Here is a 19,851-nt window from a genome sequence, read left to right as displayed (position 1 = left end):
GAAAAGACCTGCATATTTCAAAGAGAACATGGATATGGTAGCTTTTCCATAGGACTTGGGCTTGGTTGGGAGCATTTTTAATTTATTTTTGATGGACTGAGTGTTCTGTTCTCTTAGTATATCTGTACAGATATTTTTGTGAGAATGTAAATTGTGTTGTAAGGGCTTACGAAGCATAGCATGGGTGATTAACATCTTTATAACACTAAATAAACATACCCTATTGTGGCATTTTCTGTATGCTGTATATAATAATTTACAATAACTGTTGGATGCCATGGAACATTTATCACAAGACATTTGCAACAAATCACTGAGTAAAACTCGAATTGTAGAAGAAAATGTAATTGGCTGCAGGAAAGATACCTATCTTGGATACTTGAATGGCTGCCATTACTCTAGCATCTGCATGCCTCCCAAGCTTTAATGTATTTATTTCGATAAGACTCTTAGGAGAGAGAGATAAATGCTCGTATTCCATTTTAAAGATAGGGAACTGGGCGACACAGCTATTCAGGGTTTGTCAATGTTGCAGAATGCAGTTTAATGTAGGATCTGTGAGTTTGCTCCATTATCAGAACAGACCTCGGTTCGGTTGGATGGAACTACTTGTTGGGGAAATTTACCATTGTCCTTCCAAGGTGGAAATCTGGCAAAAGCAGGCTCTGTAAGTGTACCATCAATCTGAAATACTGCCAAAATTAGGGTAAAGATGACTTTATCTAAGGTAAAGAACTGGTACATTCTGTATTTATTAAACAAACTCAAATTACATCTTTCATATATAGCATTGCCTTTAGTTTGTGACTGAGGGATGCGTTTCAGCAATTCAGATGAAGGCTGGGGAAAAAGAACCACCAAGCTGGATGTTGCTTTTATTTTTCTGCTTTACTCTGTGTGTAAAGTCCTGATGTGCACATTTCATTCAAATAGTTGCACACCAGTGTGGGAACATTTGGCCAGCATAGCCTAGAAAGTAAAAATATAATCCAGACCTGGTTTGGGAAGGAATCCATGTTTGCCTAGCAAAAGGAGACATTTCATAATCACAATTGCATTGTGCTTAGTGCCTAATTCAACTCAGTGTTTTTCAGTACTGTATTCCAAATACCCGTGGTGGTATGGAATCGTGTGCTTCACAGGCTCTCAGCTTCTTGCAACACTCTGAATATGTTTGTCTGACTGCAAGTGATCAAAGTACTGAGGTTTAGCAAGCTAGTGCTTACAGGGCAAGCCACCCAACTGAGCATGTATATACTCCATTAATTGTGAACTGAAATGTATTGGACTTAATCCATTTCACCTAGTCTTGCAATTGCAAGATCAAGCACATCAAGTCTTGCAATTGCAAGATCATTGTAATAGTGTACATCATGATTCACAGGGTTCAGGTGATGTGTGTAACTTACTGTTGGCAAGAACTTGATCTCTTATGATCAGGTGAACATAACTGAATGTCTTGGAAAGAACAACGAGGCTGGGAAAGGGGAGTGAAGGAACATGTGGTCTCACAAAACATGGTTGCATTTGAAATAGTGTTGCTCAAAGTTGATTATAAAACCAAAATGAGAGCATGGGGAAGCATGGATAGATTTAACTGTGGACCAGATGTTGACTTGAAAAATTATAACAAAAAGCAAAGTACATATGTTTGTGTGAAATCTGGAGAAATGTTTTTCCTTCAAAGAAGGCATCCATATAGATAAGGTTGTTCAAGTAATGTGATGTGACAGTTGCTATGTCAACTAGTGTTCCCTTCCACACATTTAAATTATTGAATAGCACAGTAAATGTTCTATAAAAGTAGCTCCTTAGAACAAGCATCTTGCTGTTTTCCTCAAAGATTTAAAAAACTTTTCTGACCTTTACTATGTGTGTTGTATGTGTCTGAACTATGTGCCAAACCTCTGTGAGGCTCCCATTAAAGTCAGCATTTGGCCCATTATGTCCCCTTTGTCTGACTCAGCTCCCTTTGTAGCTGCATGTTTCATGGATGTGTAATGGAGCAGTGCTGCTTGCATTTGAAAGCAGAGTGAAGGGATTGAGGGAACAGATTGAATCCATCACAGAAAGAGTATGAAACTCCCATGCAAGTAAGTGCATAATATTTAATGAATTGAATCTGGTGCTATAGACAGGCATCTGCCCTTGCGTGTGATACTTTCTTCATTGTTAACCCAGTACACAAAGTGTAACGTTTTTTGGCACATGCTTTAATAATTTATTTGAAATATAAGTTAGCTAAGTGGAATCTCCAGCCTTAAAGCCAGTGGGAGCTGGTAGAGGCTGAGGCAAAAAGGGAAACTAACCTGTGCGCATCAGCAACATTTGTATAACCTGAGGCTAAAACAGGTAAATGATGAACCCTGTTAAAGCCATTTCACTTTCTTTTGTGTGAATTTCCCTCTAACTCGTAGATGGTTTTTAACTTTCTTATATTTGTCCCTGGTTGGGTAGCTTAGAAAACCAGTAGATGGTGCACTCTCTTAGGACTCAAGAGGTGTGAACTCCATGCTGTTCTTTACAACATACTTCCTATATTATATTTTATCTTTTTGTCTAAAAATGGGGATGCTAGCTGCCCTATTTGAAGACAGTAAAGATACTGGTGTTCTTGAGCACTCCTGAAATTGTGGCCATGTACTTTCTTTAGGTGGATGTCACCACTGTACGGATACTTTTTGCTGAAATATTTGCTGCTTGATGTGTTGGTGGTCATAAATGATCAAATTTCGGTGTTTATTCTAAACCCTAATCTAAACCCTTAAAATCTATTCTATATCCTTTGAAATGACCCTGTGTTAAAACTTCTTTCTGAACAGGGCTTGGAAGCAATTTCAGTGTCACTGTTGCTGCTTCAGTCTTTCTCTTGTAAATCTAGTGGCAGGCAATGAATTCTATAGATGAACATGTAGGGGTAGGGTTTAAATACTTGTTTCTGCGTATGTGAAAAATTCAGGAAGGATGGGAAGAAGTGGGGTGCAAGTTTTGCATAGCACCTATACAAGGACCTGACTGATATGTAGGTTGGTCGTACACTTTTGCTTCAGGGTGAAGTGTATCTTACTTATATGTGCATATTACATTCCTTTATTGATAGAAACCTCTCTGTATGCGTTTGAACTTCCATGAATATCTGTCCATGCAGGGATTTATGAGTCTGTACTCTAAAGGTACAGATGTATAGAAAGTCAATCACATAGGCAGCTGAAAAGCTGTTTGATAAAGCGGATATGAAAACTTTTGTGTTTGACTTGCATGGGTGCAAATACAGGCATGTATGCATGTGGACAGGGGAAAGTCGGAAAGAAACTTCAAAAATGTAACCTTTAGATAGGTAGCACTCTTTGTCCCAAATGCCACTCAGTCTTACTGTGCTACTGAACAGATACTATGCAGGAAGTGCTTTATTCATATCGCACACAGGTTGTCACACCAAAGTCACATCAATTCCTGAGAAAAATTACCTTCACTTGATGCCTTGTGTGGTACTGAAAATTGGATATCAAGGGACATGGAGGTGAAATTGAAATACAGTCGTTGTTCTGCTGTCTCACAGCAGATCAAACTGGAGTCAGCTAGAGGGAGAAGTAGATCTGAGGCTGCTTGTGGAAAGGTTCAGAATCAACTTTGTATTTATTTGCAGGTAATGTGTTCCCCTGTCTTTTTCTTTTTGTAGTTTTGGCAGTTTATTTGAACCGGTGTTGGTGGCCTGTTGAAGATGTAGTAAAGACGGCTGATCCTTCTAGAGATGGGTTAATTTCGGTAAGGGTGCTATTTTAAACAATTGCCTTTACCCTGGAACTTTCCAGCTAGAACAATCATGTGTAATTGTCTCTGGTCTCCTATAGCTCATGCTTTATAACCTGTGGAATCTGGGCTATGTGGCTCACCAAGTACTTCACATATCTCCCACTGCACAGTGACATGCACATTAACCCTCTCTAAACAATTTTGTGCATGCAGTTTATGATTCATCTGTGGGATTTATTAGTTTTTGTTTTTAGTTTACCCTCACTGCCTACTAAAGAAATAATCAGATAACCTGAATTACTGCATTAGCAATAACTCTTCACGTTACAGTGTTGCTTGACTGACTGTCTGATGGGAGGTGTTACTAACCTTTGGAACAATGTCTTATCTAGCTAGTTATGATTTTTTTTGTCTTGAATAATGTTTATATTGTGTTCATTTTATGAAATGGTTGTTATTTAATAGTTTCTACATCTGTAATTCTTTTTCCAAATAAATTATCTTAGTAGGATACAACTACTTTTTCATAATTTGAGAGATTTGGGTAGCCTGTAGTCTGTTTTCAACTAAGAAGTCAGATGCCTACTGCATGTGAGCTTTGTGTTGCCATGAGGCTATTAAAGTCAGTTCCATTTCCTACCCAACCCTCTGTGTCCAGCTTTGGTCCTTAATGGTTCTTTCCCTAATATGTGCTATACATAGAGTTTAATTATTCGCTGAATTAAGTAGGCTTTTTGTGGATAACTGAACTGGAGGGATTTTGAGATACAAATCCTTGCAAGATAGAAGTTGGAGCAGAAACACAGGCTTTCAGGCTTTCAAGCATCTGCTGTATAAACAGAGAATGAAAAAATATCTGAAAATAGAAAACTTGCCCCTTCTAGCTCATTGCTAAGACGTAAGTTGTCATTATTTGTAGAAACTCGCATTTTATTTTTCAGCATTTATATAAAGCTTGTTGGCACCACTTTTTACCTTGATGACCAATCTGATCTGTTCCTTTATATTTCTCCTTCTCCCTGTCCTGTTGGTTGTCTAGTAAGAAGCATGGCATAAAAACTGTTCATGTTACACCTAGATTATAAGCTGTTTGGGACATACTGTATTTATTCTCTGTTTTGTATAGTGTCTACCTCAGTAAGGTCCTGGCCCACTGAAGTTCTTTGATGCTGTGGCAAGACAGGTAATAGGGCAGAGGTGACCAGGATAACACAGTGAATCCTGTCTTTATTTCACTTTTAGGTAGGATTAGATTTACCTTGATCGTGTTTCCAGATCTGTGACTAGTTCGCTGTGACTACAGTCAAGATACTTCTTTTCCTGCTGCTTTAGAATTCCTCTCTGTGACAACAGGAGATATGTCAAGCTTTATAAATTGTTACTAAATTATTCTATGCCCTCTGGATAGAGGGTGGAACACTGGGAAAAACTGTTTTTGTTATTCTATCTGAACCAATTCATGAGGTATTTTCCCCAAATTAAGTATACATGTTTCCTGACCTCCTCCTTCCCAGCCCCTTTTAACTTTGAAGCCTTTTATGAAACGCAAAATACTATTCTCTGCTTCATTTTTCTTTGGTCTGTTTTTGTTTGTTCTCTAAGGTCCAGACATTTGGAGAAAGGATTGTCCTCTTTGTTCTGAACTACATTATTTTTGGAATGCTGGAAGAGAGTTCAGCTAATGATGCATTCTTTCTACCTCACTCTGCCACCGAGTGTGCCAAGATACTCTGGAGAAATGGCGAGGCTGTTGCCTTTTACTCGGTCAAGATGAAAGGTAAGATCATTTTAGAGACACATTTCCATTGGTTCCTAATAGCTAGAAATGTAATCCTTTTGTTTATCTTTCAGTATAAATAATCCTGGCTCTCATTTACGTTTTTATATCAAATCTCTCTCAGAATGAATCTGGGGAACAAACCTTCCCAGAATTTGGAAGCCATCCACATTACTTTCATTTAAACATGATGGCTCCAAACTCTATTCTCAGTTACACTGAGTGATCTGAGGTACTGGTTTATTCCAATAAAATATGCTTTAATGCAGCCAAGTAGAAGGTCGTACATCTAGGAACAAAGAATGTAGGGCCTACTCACAGAATGGAGGACTGCATCCTGGAAAGAATGATATCTGAAAAAAGGAGCAGAGTTCACAGTGGAAAACCGGTGTTTCGGAATGGCTGGTGGTGAGAAGTGGCAATATCCTTGGATGCATAAGGAGCAGTGGCTGGGTTGTGTAGAGGAAGGTGTATGCACTAGATCAGTCCTGGAATGCTTTGTCCAGTTGTGGTACTCCCAGTTTAAAGGATGACGATTAATTGATTTCATCATTAATTGATTAACTAGTGTAGAAAAGAAACAATGTGTTTGATTCTTTAGGGATACTTGCACCAGTGTAAGCTTTAGTGAAGGTCTTTTATTAAATAGAATCTGTATTAATGCAGAATCTGTATTAATGCAGATACATTGCAATTAACCAGTCTAGAGTAGAAAAGGCTTCATTAGAATAACTCCACGCATGCAGTTGAGTACATACCCCCAGGTAGGAGCTGGTTACCTGTTAGCTGTGTTTAAGGTTCATGGGTGTCATCTTGATACCAGCAGCTTAAACGTAGAGTAGTTGGTATCTTTGGAGGTAAATGTATTGTTCAAGTCAGCAATCAGTAGCCATCTGTCCAAAAGGGGAGAATAAGAAACAGCTTGAGAGCTGTACAGGTATGGATTGCTTTGGATTCCAGAGGACAGTCTGAAGGTGCCTTCTCTGACAGAGTCTCAAAGGCCAGCAACAATAAGAGATGTTCTGCTCTTCTGCTGCCTTGGGATGTGCAAAATCCTTATTCACACTGAGGTGGAGCTTGTACACCACTGTGCTGGTACAGTGGTACTGTGCTCTCAAGTCTCAGCCTATGATAAAGGAATCTTGTATATATCTGTGAATATACTCATGAACTGTTTTGTAATTGGCAAACACTTCAATTGCCATAGTACATTTTCCTTTAAGTCCGTAAATATTTCTGAGCAAAGCTTTTGGAAAGAAACACTTGTATGGTCTGTAATGATTCATGCTTCAGTAAAATAAATTTGCACAGTAGTCTGTTATGGGTGGAGTATTAGCCAAGTTGAAACTGTTTCTAAGTAAGTTGAGAGTCACAGTTTGGTTTTAAACCAGGTCCACATAAAATACAAATTCTTCAGGTCCAGCTTTTTCAGCATCTGTCTTCTGTTGCCAGTGGTTTTTTTCTCTGGGCAGCTATATTTGTTAGTTTTTGGCCTGTGTCACAAATTACTGCAGTTTTTTGCCAAAGCCTTTTCGGGAAGTTTGAAACTGATTGGTTTTGCCCCTTTTTGCTATTTGCTGTATGCATTTAGAAAATAATTCCACTTTCTGAAGTTCTGTGATTTCAATTTTATACCGGCCATGCTCTGGCTGATCCTATTCTCTCTACTTTCTAGAAGAGCCATGGTTTTACTAGGCCCAAAACAGGCTAAGATAAATATCTTCACTTAGAAGTTGTATTTCACACGGATGTTTTAGATTTTTTTTTTTTTAACTTTTCCTTTTTTTTTATCATAATGTAAGTTCTTTTTCCTTTTATTGTCCTGGTCAGAACATTTAGTAGGGGCAGCTTTAAGTACAGGACCTTATACTGTGCTGGACCTCTGTTACAGCTTCTGGTCCTAAGAAGAAATTATTTTCCCTTGTGCCCACCATGTGATTCTGATTCCCTTTATTTCCATGCTCTGCAATTACCTGGCCATTCTTTATAGTTTTATTTTCTTCACTAGGTAATTAAGACTCTCATGCTGATGTTGTATTCAACTGTATTTCTCATCTGTGAATTTTCCGTTATCTACAGTACAACAAAAAACATGCTTCAATGGAGCCCAATAAGCCAGAACAGATCTGTGGTGCATGGCTATTTCAAACATAAGTCATCTGGGTGAATCACAGAAACGGTGACCAAGGAGGAGAGAGTCTGTTCTATCTTTGCTACAGATTTAGTGTGCCATTATGCAAACTAAATTTTCAGTGGACTTCAGTGATTCCAATTAACTATCTTGGCAATATTGTAAAGTCATTTCCATTTGCCAGTTCCTAGGAGACCTGTATAAAGTGAACTTGGTAATTTTGGTCCAGTTCCACACATCCATCCGACTTATGAACATCCTTAACTGGATCTCTTTCGATAGCCTAGCTAGAGGGACAGATGGTCTTGAGCACCCGCCTTGCTCAGAGACGCTGTAACTGCAAGTCAAGGTTTTGAGACAATTTGGCAACTACTGACACTGGCCATCCTGCACCTGTTGTGTGGATAAACAGAAGACTCATTCTTCAAGACTATCACTTTTCGTGAGCATTAGACACCTTTTTTAAAACAAAATTTATTCATGACTACACAGATCATCACCCTAGCCTCTCTGGTATGTGCCTGTTCCTGTCCAATGACAGGCATGCAGCATTTACCACTGGGTATACTAAAGATTGATGAGACGTACTAAGCCACTAATGAGGCTGATAAGACACTTTGTCACGTGCCAAGATAAATGTCTCCAATTTTATCTATGTCAGCGGCTTCCATATTAGACAGCTGAGGAGTTAGACCTCACTGAATGTAGCTACTTAAAAGTGCAACAGGAAGTGACAGTTCCCTGTCCCTGTACCTTTCTTTGCAGGCAGCAACCTGAAAATGAAATATTTTGCAGAAAGCCTTCATATAGATCCTTTGGTTTTGAGATCTGTTTTATATTCTTTTAAGTATTTCTTTCAGATTTTTTTCTTGGCATGCTCTAAATCTGTATGAAAACCTCAAAAACAATGTGTTTTGTGTAGTGATGTAGAACTAATGGCCACGGTTACTGACACTATTTTTTGTGCAATGAGACCATGTAATTCCCTGAAAGTTTTTCTTTTTTATTTACTGAGGACTAGTAATTACTGAAAATGGACTTTTACCACTTCAGATAAATGTCAGAAGAATGTAGAAGATTCATAATGCAAATAAATTAGTAAGGAAGTTGGAGGATGCTATGAGCCAGGAGTGTCTTAGTCCCTTTAAGAATAAAATAGAACAAACCCCCTTTTTTATATGCAGCTTTTTTTTCCTACTGTTATGTATTACTGTTTCTATAACACATAAGAGCTGCCCGTTGCGGACCAAGCTGTCTGCAGTACAAAAAGCAAAGGAGTCAGATTGTCAAAGCTTGTCCCTTCCCAAGTTTGCTGTGTCCCTTTTGTCAAACCTTAGCAGTAAAAGTGTGGAGAAAGATAGTGTTCTCTGTGACGTGAATCAAACCAGCTGTAACAAAATTGGGTCCTCTGAGAAGGCTGTAAAACATGCAGTTGAACCAGGACTAAATGCATTGTTGGCTTCTCGTTCATTCTTTAGAGATGCTCCACAAATCACAGTTTGGGAACACCTGACTGCAAAAACTCTAAGCTGATGGAAAAGTAGGCAGCAAAGCAACCCTGGCCCAGTCTCGGCTTTTTGCTACCCCAGAGCCTTAGAGATGGTCTTTGGAAGTGGCTACCCAAGCTAAAATCAATTTCACACCTTTCTTCATACAAGCCTTTGCAAATTTCTTTTAATACTTTGGTGGCCCAGGTGGTATTCTCTAGAAATAGATCCCTAAAAAAAAAATAGGTTTTTATTTTTCACTGATTATGTACATTTCTTTTAGAAAAAAAAATTGAATCGGAATTGAAGTTAACCCGACAGACAATTAGCTGAAATCTTGTTGGATAATTGCTTTTCTCTCCCTCTGTTTTCTAGCAATAATATTTTTAATGTGCATTTCTGAGGCAGACTGAAGGTTCTGGCTGTAATAAAAATTAAATGACTACATACCAGTCAAGACATGAATTCATTTAATTTTATTCAAGCCAGAACCTTTGTTCCCCTTCTCACATACAAACTCACACAATGGGTTGACCCTGGGTTCTATTCAGCAGAAATATTCCCCACCCTTTACACAAGCACTCAGCCTGCTTAAGGCCTGTCCAAACATTCAGCAGGGAAATAGTCAGTGTGCACAACCTTGTTTTGTTTGGGTCTGTTGGATGTGGGGACTGGATTAGTTTTTTTTTCTGGTTTGTGGCTCTTTGGGAATGCTAATGGCTGTCTGCTTTCCTGCCCTTGTAATATCTGTTTACCATTTTGCTGGCTCTTAAGTTGGTCATTTGGCACTCGTGACCTAACCAAACAGATCAAAGGCTTTCAAAGGGCAGACTGTATGAATACTTCCATCTCCATCGCCAATGCCCTTATTTTCCCTGTCTCCTCCCTCACCTCAAAATTTAAGTCTGTGTGTTTCAACAATGAAACGAACCTCTGAACCAAATGTGTGAGAGCCTAGTGGTCACTTCTGGGCCACTGTTAGCTTACAGTAACCTCTTTGCTATCGGATGGGCACTAGAGACAAAGTGGCCTTTGTTCCAAAGGTTGGTTTATTTGTTTATTTTATTTCAAATTGCTGTGGGCTATGACTCTTCTAATATGTTTCCCAGGGACAAGGTGAAGAATGGCTTCATGGTTTCTTTATTTACGGTGCCTTTAGACATTACAAGTTTTTGTCATCTTCTCAACACAAAATTAGGAGCATAGACATAAATCACTCAGCTCCTGGGATTGCTGCACAGCAGTCTCATCAGGATTTATAGGAGACAGACTATATGAGATAATAATAACCTTATAAGGACACTTGCAACATGCAGGAGTTCTTAAAGATATTGACTTCATGAGGAAAAGTTTGTCCCTTTCTTAGAATGTATGGTGCAACACTCCTGGAATCCAACATCTCTGTTGGGCTGGCAGCTAACAATAGGACTGGGGATATACTCAATTTTTTGGCTCATGTAAAAAGCGTAACTACCCATCATGTGTTACAAATATTGAAAGGTTATAAGCACCACCACAAACCATCCTTTTCCAACAATGTGCTTGAACATGTGTTTGAAGTTAAGCATGCATCATGCACTTTGATTAAGCAGGGGTGGACCAAGCCTAGATGTGAGTGGCTTGATTATGTAGCTACATACCCTTGTTGTATGGCTGAGCATGTGTGACATGGATTCTTGCTAAATGGAGAGCTACAGCCTTGACAGATCAGGGTCTAGAATTAAATATAGTCACGTATGCTCTGCTGAATTGGCATCCTAGAAAAGAGAGTAATCAAAGTCAGGCCTGGCGACTATCAGCAAAAGGTACTAGACACCAACTCAAGGAACAGAAGTAGACTTCAGTTTAAGATAGCTATGGGGATGTGATAAATTAAAAATGGATCTATTAAGTAAAAGTCTTATACTAGAATTTAGGAACAGCCTTTCAATGGGAGATCTGTGAAACTGTGAAATAGGTCTTAGTGACGAAAGTTTCATGTCTCAGGACACTGAAAACTAGACTGAGTGGTACACTAGTAAGTGGTAAGAAAGAAAACCGAGGTGGTCTTGATGAGATTTAAGCAACGAAGTAAGAAAATGTAATATTTTTCTGTTATAAAGGCCTGGGTATCCATTTCTATTTAAACTGCATGTATGCAGATAGAAGCAGCATAAAATCTTTATAAATATTTTCTAAAAATGAAAATAAATCAGCGAGATGTTTCTATGGTGACCTTATTCTATATGTAGTTTGTTGGTGAACTGTTGTTGGTCATTCATTTCAGGGTTGAATGCTTATGCTGTCAAGTAGTTTGAGGTTCTGTTTTTATGGTATTCTGAACTGAGTGGAAGTTGTATAGTGAATTGCTGATTTACCTCCTGCAATAGGACCCTAAGTTGTTTAGGGTGAACATTAGAATTTTGGACCTTGAATGTCTGTTCTTAATCAACTTTCTTTTGACTCCAGTTTGAGTTTACAATACATGATTGCAAAATAAATCCCTTGGTTCTAATTTTTTTTGACAGTTTTCACTGAGAACTGAGTTTTAATAGTTTGGAGGCTTATACTTGAGTCTGTATTTTGTCCACATGTAGAGCATTATGTCATGTCCCCATGATTTCAGGTGACTGACTTAACATGTTTATTAGCAAGGACTGTCCTTGAGTGAAAATCCTAGTTTAACACTGATAGTAGTAGTTCAAGCGATGGACTAGAAGCACGTACACGTGTGATAAATTACCACTCAGTAGAAATAGGGTGACTTACAAAGCACTTACAGTACTTTCTTAAAATGCACCACTCAGTTGTTTATGGCTTTATACCCAAACGCCTTAATTAATGTCTATACTCATCTTCCTACAGAGGTGTGAATTTTGTGTGCTGCAGTGTAAGGTTGAACCTAAGCTGCTGCTGTGAGTTTAGCTATCACTTGGATTCTACTTGGTGCTTTCTCAGACATGGTTCTTCCTCTTTGGGAAGTGATCTGCCTCCCTGTTACGGCTGGGTTGTTGGGGCTGCCCGACTTGTGCTCTGTTTTCTGAAGGAGGTGAGTGATGGACTTCGTTCCTCCAGCCCGGAGTCACTGCAAGCGTGAGCAGTTAGGGGTCTGTTTCCACTTTCAGGTGGACCAACCCCAACACTTACTTTTTGTGTGGTTCTCTTACCAACAAAGGTTTGAAGATGACTCCTGGGTATGTGTTGACAGCTAACAGCAACGGAAAGAGAGAAGTATTCCTTTGTACAGTTGTCTACGGAATTTACTGAACTATGAGATCAAAGACAGGAAAAGGGTTGTGACCAGTAAAAGTCAGAAAGGAGGTGTAAATGATGGGGCCAGTCAAGTTTCATACTTCGGAGTATTGCCATACCATTTGGGGAGGCACAACAGCAATGTATGCAAAGGCCAAGAGAGCCTCTCTTTTCTCCCTGCAGTCATTGTGCAATTGTCAGCTTAAACAGTATGGGAGTTTTCTCTGGAATCCTTCTCCGCTGTCCAGCTGCATCAGGCATTATAGACCTTCTGGGTGTTTAGATCATACTGCGTTGTGTAGTTCAGTGTATTTCATAAAAAGAGTTTGTGGGGTGATTTACTAGAATAGCCAAAAGCTAAAGGAATATACTGAGATTACATTCTGAATGTTTATGCCTCTTTGGCTATAGCCCAGTTATATCTTTTCAGTGAACTTTCCTATGTATGTTGGCTGTGTACCTAGATGGTCTGATTATGAAGAACTGGAGTCTGGAAAATACTATGGTGAGACCTGTCAACCACATATTAAGCAGGTCCTCTCATTTTGATGGCACAAATCTTTCTTCTAGAAAGTGTTTTACTGTCTGTGCAAATGCATTTCAGTTGGGGTCATCCTCATAGCCTGTGGCAAGATATCAGGGCAGTATTTGTGGCTAGAATCACACAGTGGTTAGTTAGTGCAGCAATACCAATTTTGTTTTCAAATTCATGTATTTCTTTACTGTCTGTTTTCAGGGACCCTATGTGATGATGCAACCAGTCAATGTTACTTGCTGCCGGTTTTGGATACTATATTCGTCCGGAGAAAGTACAGAAGAGGTGGCCTAGGGATAAAAATGCTGCATGATTTCTGTCAGTCTTTCATGGCTGAGGATGCCTTGGGGATCAGCTGCCCTATTTCTGCTGCGATGTATCAAGGTAAATTGTTTGATGTGGAAGCGTTAGGTAAGGGTCATGTATAATGTATAAAATTCAATATGGTCTTGGTAGGATTTTCTTAACTGTATAAGAGTTCGGTGCACTTGTCTGAACTGAACTGTTGTTAGCGTGCAACCGGTTACTTTTCTTGAAACAGCTGGAATTTCCTGTAGAAAGGTAGGCCAATATTTATGTAAGACAATGAGAAGCATAAAACTCATACTGCCTGTTTGACATTTTATATTCTTATCTCGTTCTCTCTTAGGAATAGAACTGTGTCATTGCCCTAAACAGTGACTTACCCATTTTATTTGACACCAGCAGGAAAAGAATCATAAGATGTTGTCAAGCCTACACCATGCACATAATGCTCTTGTAGATACTGCATTTGTAAGAAATTAGATTTAATAAGCCATATACCTGGGCTCTGCTCATTCATCCAGTCACATCAGTACTTGTTTCATATTGACTGTCTTTGAACATTTGGCACTTTTAAAAGATCATTAAGTAGTTATACATCTTCTCTGTGTTCAGGTTGAAGTTCTGGTTTTGCTGATAAAATATACAGAAAATATCTGTGCTCACATTATTTGTAAAACTTTCTTTAGAAAAGCATTTTTTCCTGAAGTTTCTCTCTGTATGGTATACAATCTTTACCGTCATTTTTTGGGGGATGTTTCTATAGACTTATGACTTTACAGCCGTTTCCTAATAAGTGTCAACAAAATTTTGATTGTATCTGTTCTTTCTCTCGGTCAGTATGTGTCATTGAATGTATACAAATGTACCCCGATGTATAAGAAATGTACCCCAGGAGTTTCAAAGCTACCGCTACTTCTAAATTCAGGAGGGAATAGTATTGACAACAGTCTTTCTCTTCTCCCAATAATATCCATTTTTCCTATGGCTTAGACATAAACATCAGTGGTTTAGACACTATGGATCAGAAAGCTGCATTGTTTATGTGTTAATGCTAGTGATATATTTCAAGGCTATGCTTTCATCTCAATTAAGATTAGAGCTAATAGTGAATATATTTGACTTGTATCATGTTCTAATTAGGTTTTCCAGGTCCTACTTTTATAAAAATACTAATGCTGTAAGTTAAATTTTGAGTGTATTGAAGTCACTGCCTTTTTAAAATTCCATTGGAACTCCAATTTCTTACTTTGACAAAAGAATGCAACCTTTTACTCTAAATCTCTGTACTAAATGTGCACAGTTTGCACTAGCATGTTATTTAATGTGCTATAGAGGCCTAAAAGGAAGTAAAAAGCCATTTAGTATATATCTCTATTTTGGTATATACGTTACTTTCAGTAGCTTTTATTGAAATAATTAATTTACTTTTGATATCCTTGGATAAAATTAATGACAGTGATCTGCTCATTAATGTGAGGCAAATGTTTACATACCAGAATTAGGGTATTTGTTTCAACATCCCAATGTTAAACTCAGCTGAATGTTGAAGATAAATGACCCATCTAGATTCATTCTGTAGTATGATGAACCAGAATGGACAGAGGAAAGCATGAAAATACTTTTGTTGTTTAAATGTTGCTGTCTTAATACAGTTGATGGAACTGATGGAACAGTGGTTAAGGAAAGTTTAAAAATCCCAGTTAAATTTTTTTAACTGTTTGTCCTACAACATATGCTTCCTCTTGGCTCTGCAGACATCCTAAGGAAACCTCTAAATAAGACAGATTTCAGTTTGATAACATAAGCAAACCTAAATTTGATTGTTTATCCAAATTATATTAATGTTCAGTGTGTACTGACAGCCAAAGGAGTCTGTGGGAATATGGTTTCTCAAGGCAATCATACTTCTGATACGGGTACCCCTGTTATTCCTCTGTTAGTTCTTCCTATTTCCTGTTTTCCACACCCAAAGAAGTAAATGAACCCCAGCAACGGAGTATAGGGTAGCCAGTAAAAAAACGGAGGATTGTATTGGCCCAAAAGCAAACAAAGCTTTTCTTTATAAATAGAAATTTGAGTAGTGTTCTTAATGGTTAAAGCTGGAAGATTCTGAAACAGCTTTCATTTCAGAGTAGTGAGGGTGAAAAAACCTGCACTGCTGTTAGTCTAAAACCTACTATGTGTCTGGAGATAATTCTGTGATGCAGTGCCAGAAGAAGGTGGCTCAGTCAGTCATTTCAAGTCCTATACTTCTGTGCTCACAAGGAAGTAATCTAGACTGAAGCAGATGGAGAGGATTCACTCGTGCCTGTTTAGGTCATTCCACATAAACTTTTCCTAAAAGCCCCAGCTAAAAGAAAAAGAAGGAAGATGGGAAGAGAGAAGAAAAGATTTCCAAAGGAACTAATGAAAGTAGGTCTGAGAGAATTTCCGGGAGAGAATACACTCCCTCTTCCACTGTACTTTTCGCTCATTCATGCGTTTATCCCTTGGTTTCTCCTATTCAGTTTGCCAGAAATTCTTGCAGATTTATCCCGAGGAGCAGAAGCGACTGTGGGAGGTGGAAGCACCAGGAGATTGGAGCCAGCGAGTGAATATCTGGTTAAAAATTCAGATGGAGTCATCCCCTGCAGGAAGTGAGTTAAAATAAACAGTGTGAACTTAGGCATGTTAGTTATATAAAGATAAGAAATAAAATCAAGGGTTAGGTAGTGATAATAGATAGGTGGCTTCTCTGTTGTTTGCACATGGAGAAACTACTGAGTGTGCAGTCCAGTTCCAGTAAACAGGACAATTCTTAGAAATTATGAGGTAATGAAATTGAACTACAGAGCATCTGAGAGATACTGAACAAAGCACAGTCTTGGCATAAAATGGCTGTAACTCCCATTGCAGTGCACTTACAGCAGGGTAGAAGTTAGCCCAAAAAATTCCTGTTGCACAACACAATGTCTGGGTTATAGAGAGGGGTTTGTTTCTCTGAAATCATTACAAAGAAGAAATTTGTATGGCCAATGGGCAATGTGTTTAATTACCTTCAATTTGCTGCCAATACCATTCTTGGATGGAAGCACAAACATTTTCATTATGGCTTTTGGAAGATTCAAAGTACTCTCCTACAGGGTAAATCCTTCTTGCTGGGAGCATTTTCTGCCTACTTCACGAAAGATAGTGACAGAGTGGGAAATCCTTTTGACAGTTCATATGGGAATCTTGTTGATGTAATCTGTTCAGCTGGCTTGGGGATCCAGACAGGCCCCTTTGCTGCATGCACACAAGCTGTGATAAGCAGTAGGTTCCAAAAGAAGGGCACACATTGTCTCTTTCTGGAAGTGCAGCGAGGAGGGCTGCAGAGCGAATTGCTCCCATGCCTTCCCACATCTATCCTGCTTTGTACTGGCTTGGGGACCTTCAGTTGAGACATTGCGTTTCATCTTGTCTGCAGCACCCCACAGGAGAGTTAAGTCAGAATTTAGCCCGAGGCTGGGTTCCTCTGAAGCCATTATATTTATGTTCCTCATGCTTTAAACCAGCAAAAACTGGTGTTGCTCTTCCCTTTAATCCATCTTGTTCAGTTCAGTTTATTAATGGCAATTGAAGAGAACTACGATCAGATTAGCAAACAGAAGGTGGATTCTGGAGGACAGTATACTCTCTTTTTAATTTCTTCTTTTTGCCATCTTCTACAAAACAAACAAACAAAGAGAAATGAGCCAAAACATGGGTAAATATAATTCCACCAGAGTGGCTCTCAGTAAAAAATACACGTGAGGCCTGGGAACTGCCTTGGCCGGTTTGGCACGTAAATGAGATACCTCATATCTACAAAAAGAGGAAGGAGGGCAAGCATAAACCAGAAATGGGGGGAGGGTTTATATATATTTATATGGATTGTGGATTGCAATGTGATCTTTATAGTGGAAGGGAGCAGAAGCAAGTGAATATGGCACTAAAATATATAATAAAAATCTGCTTTTTAAATTATATTCTCCACTCTGGTGCACAGCTCACTGGGCATCACTTTCCTTTACACTCAATGTGCTGAACAGGCTTTATTTCATCCATCTTCAGTGGAAAATCAACCCATTATAAAACCAGTATTTTAAACTGTGTGTAATACTTATATCTGTTTTATATTTGGAATCTACTTGTGTGCTGCTTGTGCTTGTATTATCCCAGTACTGTGCATATTATGCACCCAGCGAAGCACCAAAGGAGAGTACAGGACAGAGAATGCCTGCTAAAATTAGGGGAGAGTTTCCCTGGTTTTGCTTTGTCCTAAAGGCAACGTTACTCCACATAGCTCTGATAGCTGGTGAGGAAATAACAAGAGAATTTTCCAGGGCTTCATGCTATCTGTTAGTAGTAGATAAAGCAGAAACATTTTCTGAGTGCAGGAGTCCTTTATCATCTGACCTAGTGTGCTGCTTACCATACGTGTAAAGAGAAGCTTGTGTTTCCAGAATTGTGGTATAGGGACACAGAGAGGAAAATGATGTGGCATAGAATGGAAACCACTGGAGTTGTACGCTTACTTGTTCCATACGTGCGCAGTCATTTAGATCTTTAGGGGGTCGCTTAGGAACATAATGCATCATTCCTACTTGCTCTGTTATGTAGAAAACAAAACACAATATAATTCAATATTGTCAGCTCCAATCTGGATCTATGGCAACAACCATGAAAATAGACAAGTCTTATTCAGCTCTGATTTCTTAGATCCTCATTGATATTTGCAATGCTATGTTTTGGAACAAAATTATTGAGAAGAAAAATTGAAAATTCTGCTCATATTACCTTTTTTTCTCCAGTACTCAGGATTGAATACTATTAATGTTGTAAGAATTCTGCAATCACAGATATTCTGAAAAAGGTTTCTATAACCCTGAGGTCAGAATTCTAAATTTTGCAAGGCTATGTGGCTGCATCTAGTGGCAGTACAGATAAACTGCAGCAGTCTGTTTACTGCAACTGATACTTCAATTTGCATGTACACAGATACATAGACATATATATACACATCTGTCTGCATGTATACATATATCTATAACAATAAAGCTCTTTAGCATGTTGTCACACATAGCTGCAATTGTTCATTCTGAATTAATTCTTATTGTTTGAAAAATGGAGATATTTATTTACAGCAAATAGTCTCAGTAACAGGAACATAGTGACATTTCTCTTCTGGGGCTGATTGAAGGAACAGAAATCATTTAGCATGATTTGTTCCTAGTTGCTAAATCTACCAGGCAGTGAATTGAGCTGTTTTGAAGTAGTTCAGTAATATACATAAAGCATGTAAATGTAAAGCTAATGCAAAAAATAAGCAGACTGACCAAGAATTAAAATCAATTTCAAATGATTGCTTATAATCCTTTATCTGAATTGATCAAAGTATCTGCATTTTCTGAAAGGGAGGAAGGGATATGGGTTTTCTTGGTGTAAGAGATGAATGGATTATCTATTTAGCAGAACTTTCAAGCTAAGAAAGACCCAGAGACATTTTCTTTCTAGTATAGTTGTTCACCTTAGTCTTTTGTGGTAGTGTCATCAGGCACCCTGGTTTGGTTAATTAACAAAAGCAAGGCAAAAGGGGTTGAAGGCAGCATTTAAGTGGCTTTTTCTGGCGTGTTTTTTAAATGAAAATTGCCATGGAAGTCTGCTAACATTTTTTCCTTTTTAATCTCTTTCTGGGGCAAAACTATTCACCCCATTTCTCCAGAGGCTGAAGCGGGCTTTCAAACCAGTAAACCCAGGCAATCAGATGTGGACCAGATGAGTAAGGTACAGTGACTAATTTTCTATTTTATTATTTTCTTTTTCATTGGTGGCCTTTTCCCTTTTTAGTGAAATAGTGAGGTTTAAATATGAGACACCTTCACAGGCAACTATAGGTGTTTTTTTACTACTGTTTAAGTAGGTAATAATAGCTATATTATATATATACATACACATAATTGATTCATATATTAATTTATATAGCTATAGTAGTTTGAGAGGCTAAAGAGTACAGGATAGTTTTTGCTAAATGTTTTAGTTCGATCCTTACTGAGATAAGGGAACTGTAACCAAGCTGGCATACAGCAAATTCCAACCTTTGTGTATGCAATGGCTTTCTGAACTGAACTGTGATTTTTCCTGTGCCTATACAGGGGCTTGAGTGTGACACCGTTAGAATGAGTAAGCCAAGGTCTTTACGGTCCTAATTATTTTCTCCCACTACTGAGCTGCAGATCTGACTGTGCTTAGCTTTTTGCAGGATGGGGGCCTAAAACAGGCTGAGAGGTTTGAATGAAGCATAAACCTAGTTAGGGATACATGTATCTGAGAAAACAAAGCACAGGAATGAAGCTTTTTCAAGTAATAAAGAAAAAGGAGAGACGAGTGGAAGCAAAACAAAGAGCTGTAGGGGTTGTTTCCCCAGTACATTTTGGTTGCTGCACAATTAAATCAGTTTGTTTTCTTCAGACATGGTTCTCCTGGGGGACCTATGACAGCACTGGCCCCTGTGGTGCACGTTCTTGCGTTATGTGCTGTGGTCATAGCTTCAGAGCCCACCCAGCCAGATCAAGGCTCTGTGTACTCCCAGTTTTCTTTATGCTGACACTTCTGGGAACTCAAGCAGAGCAGC

The 19,851-nt window shown here is 38.6% G+C and overlaps 1 protein-coding gene across 1 annotated transcript in view; it reads left to right on the top strand.

Annotated features, from left to right (window-relative positions):
• The window catches only part of FAM169B (family with sequence similarity 169, member B), a 38,663-nt gene that overhangs the window by 18,400 nt on the left and 412 nt on the right, over nucleotides 1-19,851 (top strand). The window contains exons 4-8 of the mRNA XM_009583949.1: nucleotides 3,680-3,765; nucleotides 5,356-5,530; nucleotides 13,116-13,298; nucleotides 15,728-15,856; nucleotides 18,943-19,004. Coding sequence (XP_009582244.1) covers nucleotides 3,680-3,765; nucleotides 5,356-5,530; nucleotides 13,116-13,298; nucleotides 15,728-15,856; nucleotides 18,943-19,004 — 635 coding nt within the window. The remainder of the gene's footprint in view (nucleotides 1-3,679; nucleotides 3,766-5,355; nucleotides 5,531-13,115; nucleotides 13,299-15,727; nucleotides 15,857-18,942; nucleotides 19,005-19,851) is intronic.

The sequence above is a fragment of the Fulmarus glacialis genome, unplaced genomic scaffold, assembly GCF_000690835.1.
Source record: "Fulmarus glacialis isolate BGI_N327 unplaced genomic scaffold, ASM69083v1 scaffold44048, whole genome shotgun sequence".
NCBI lineage: Eukaryota > Metazoa > Chordata > Aves > Procellariiformes > Procellariidae > Fulmarus > Fulmarus glacialis.
This window is presented reverse-complemented; position numbering and strand designations above follow the sequence as displayed.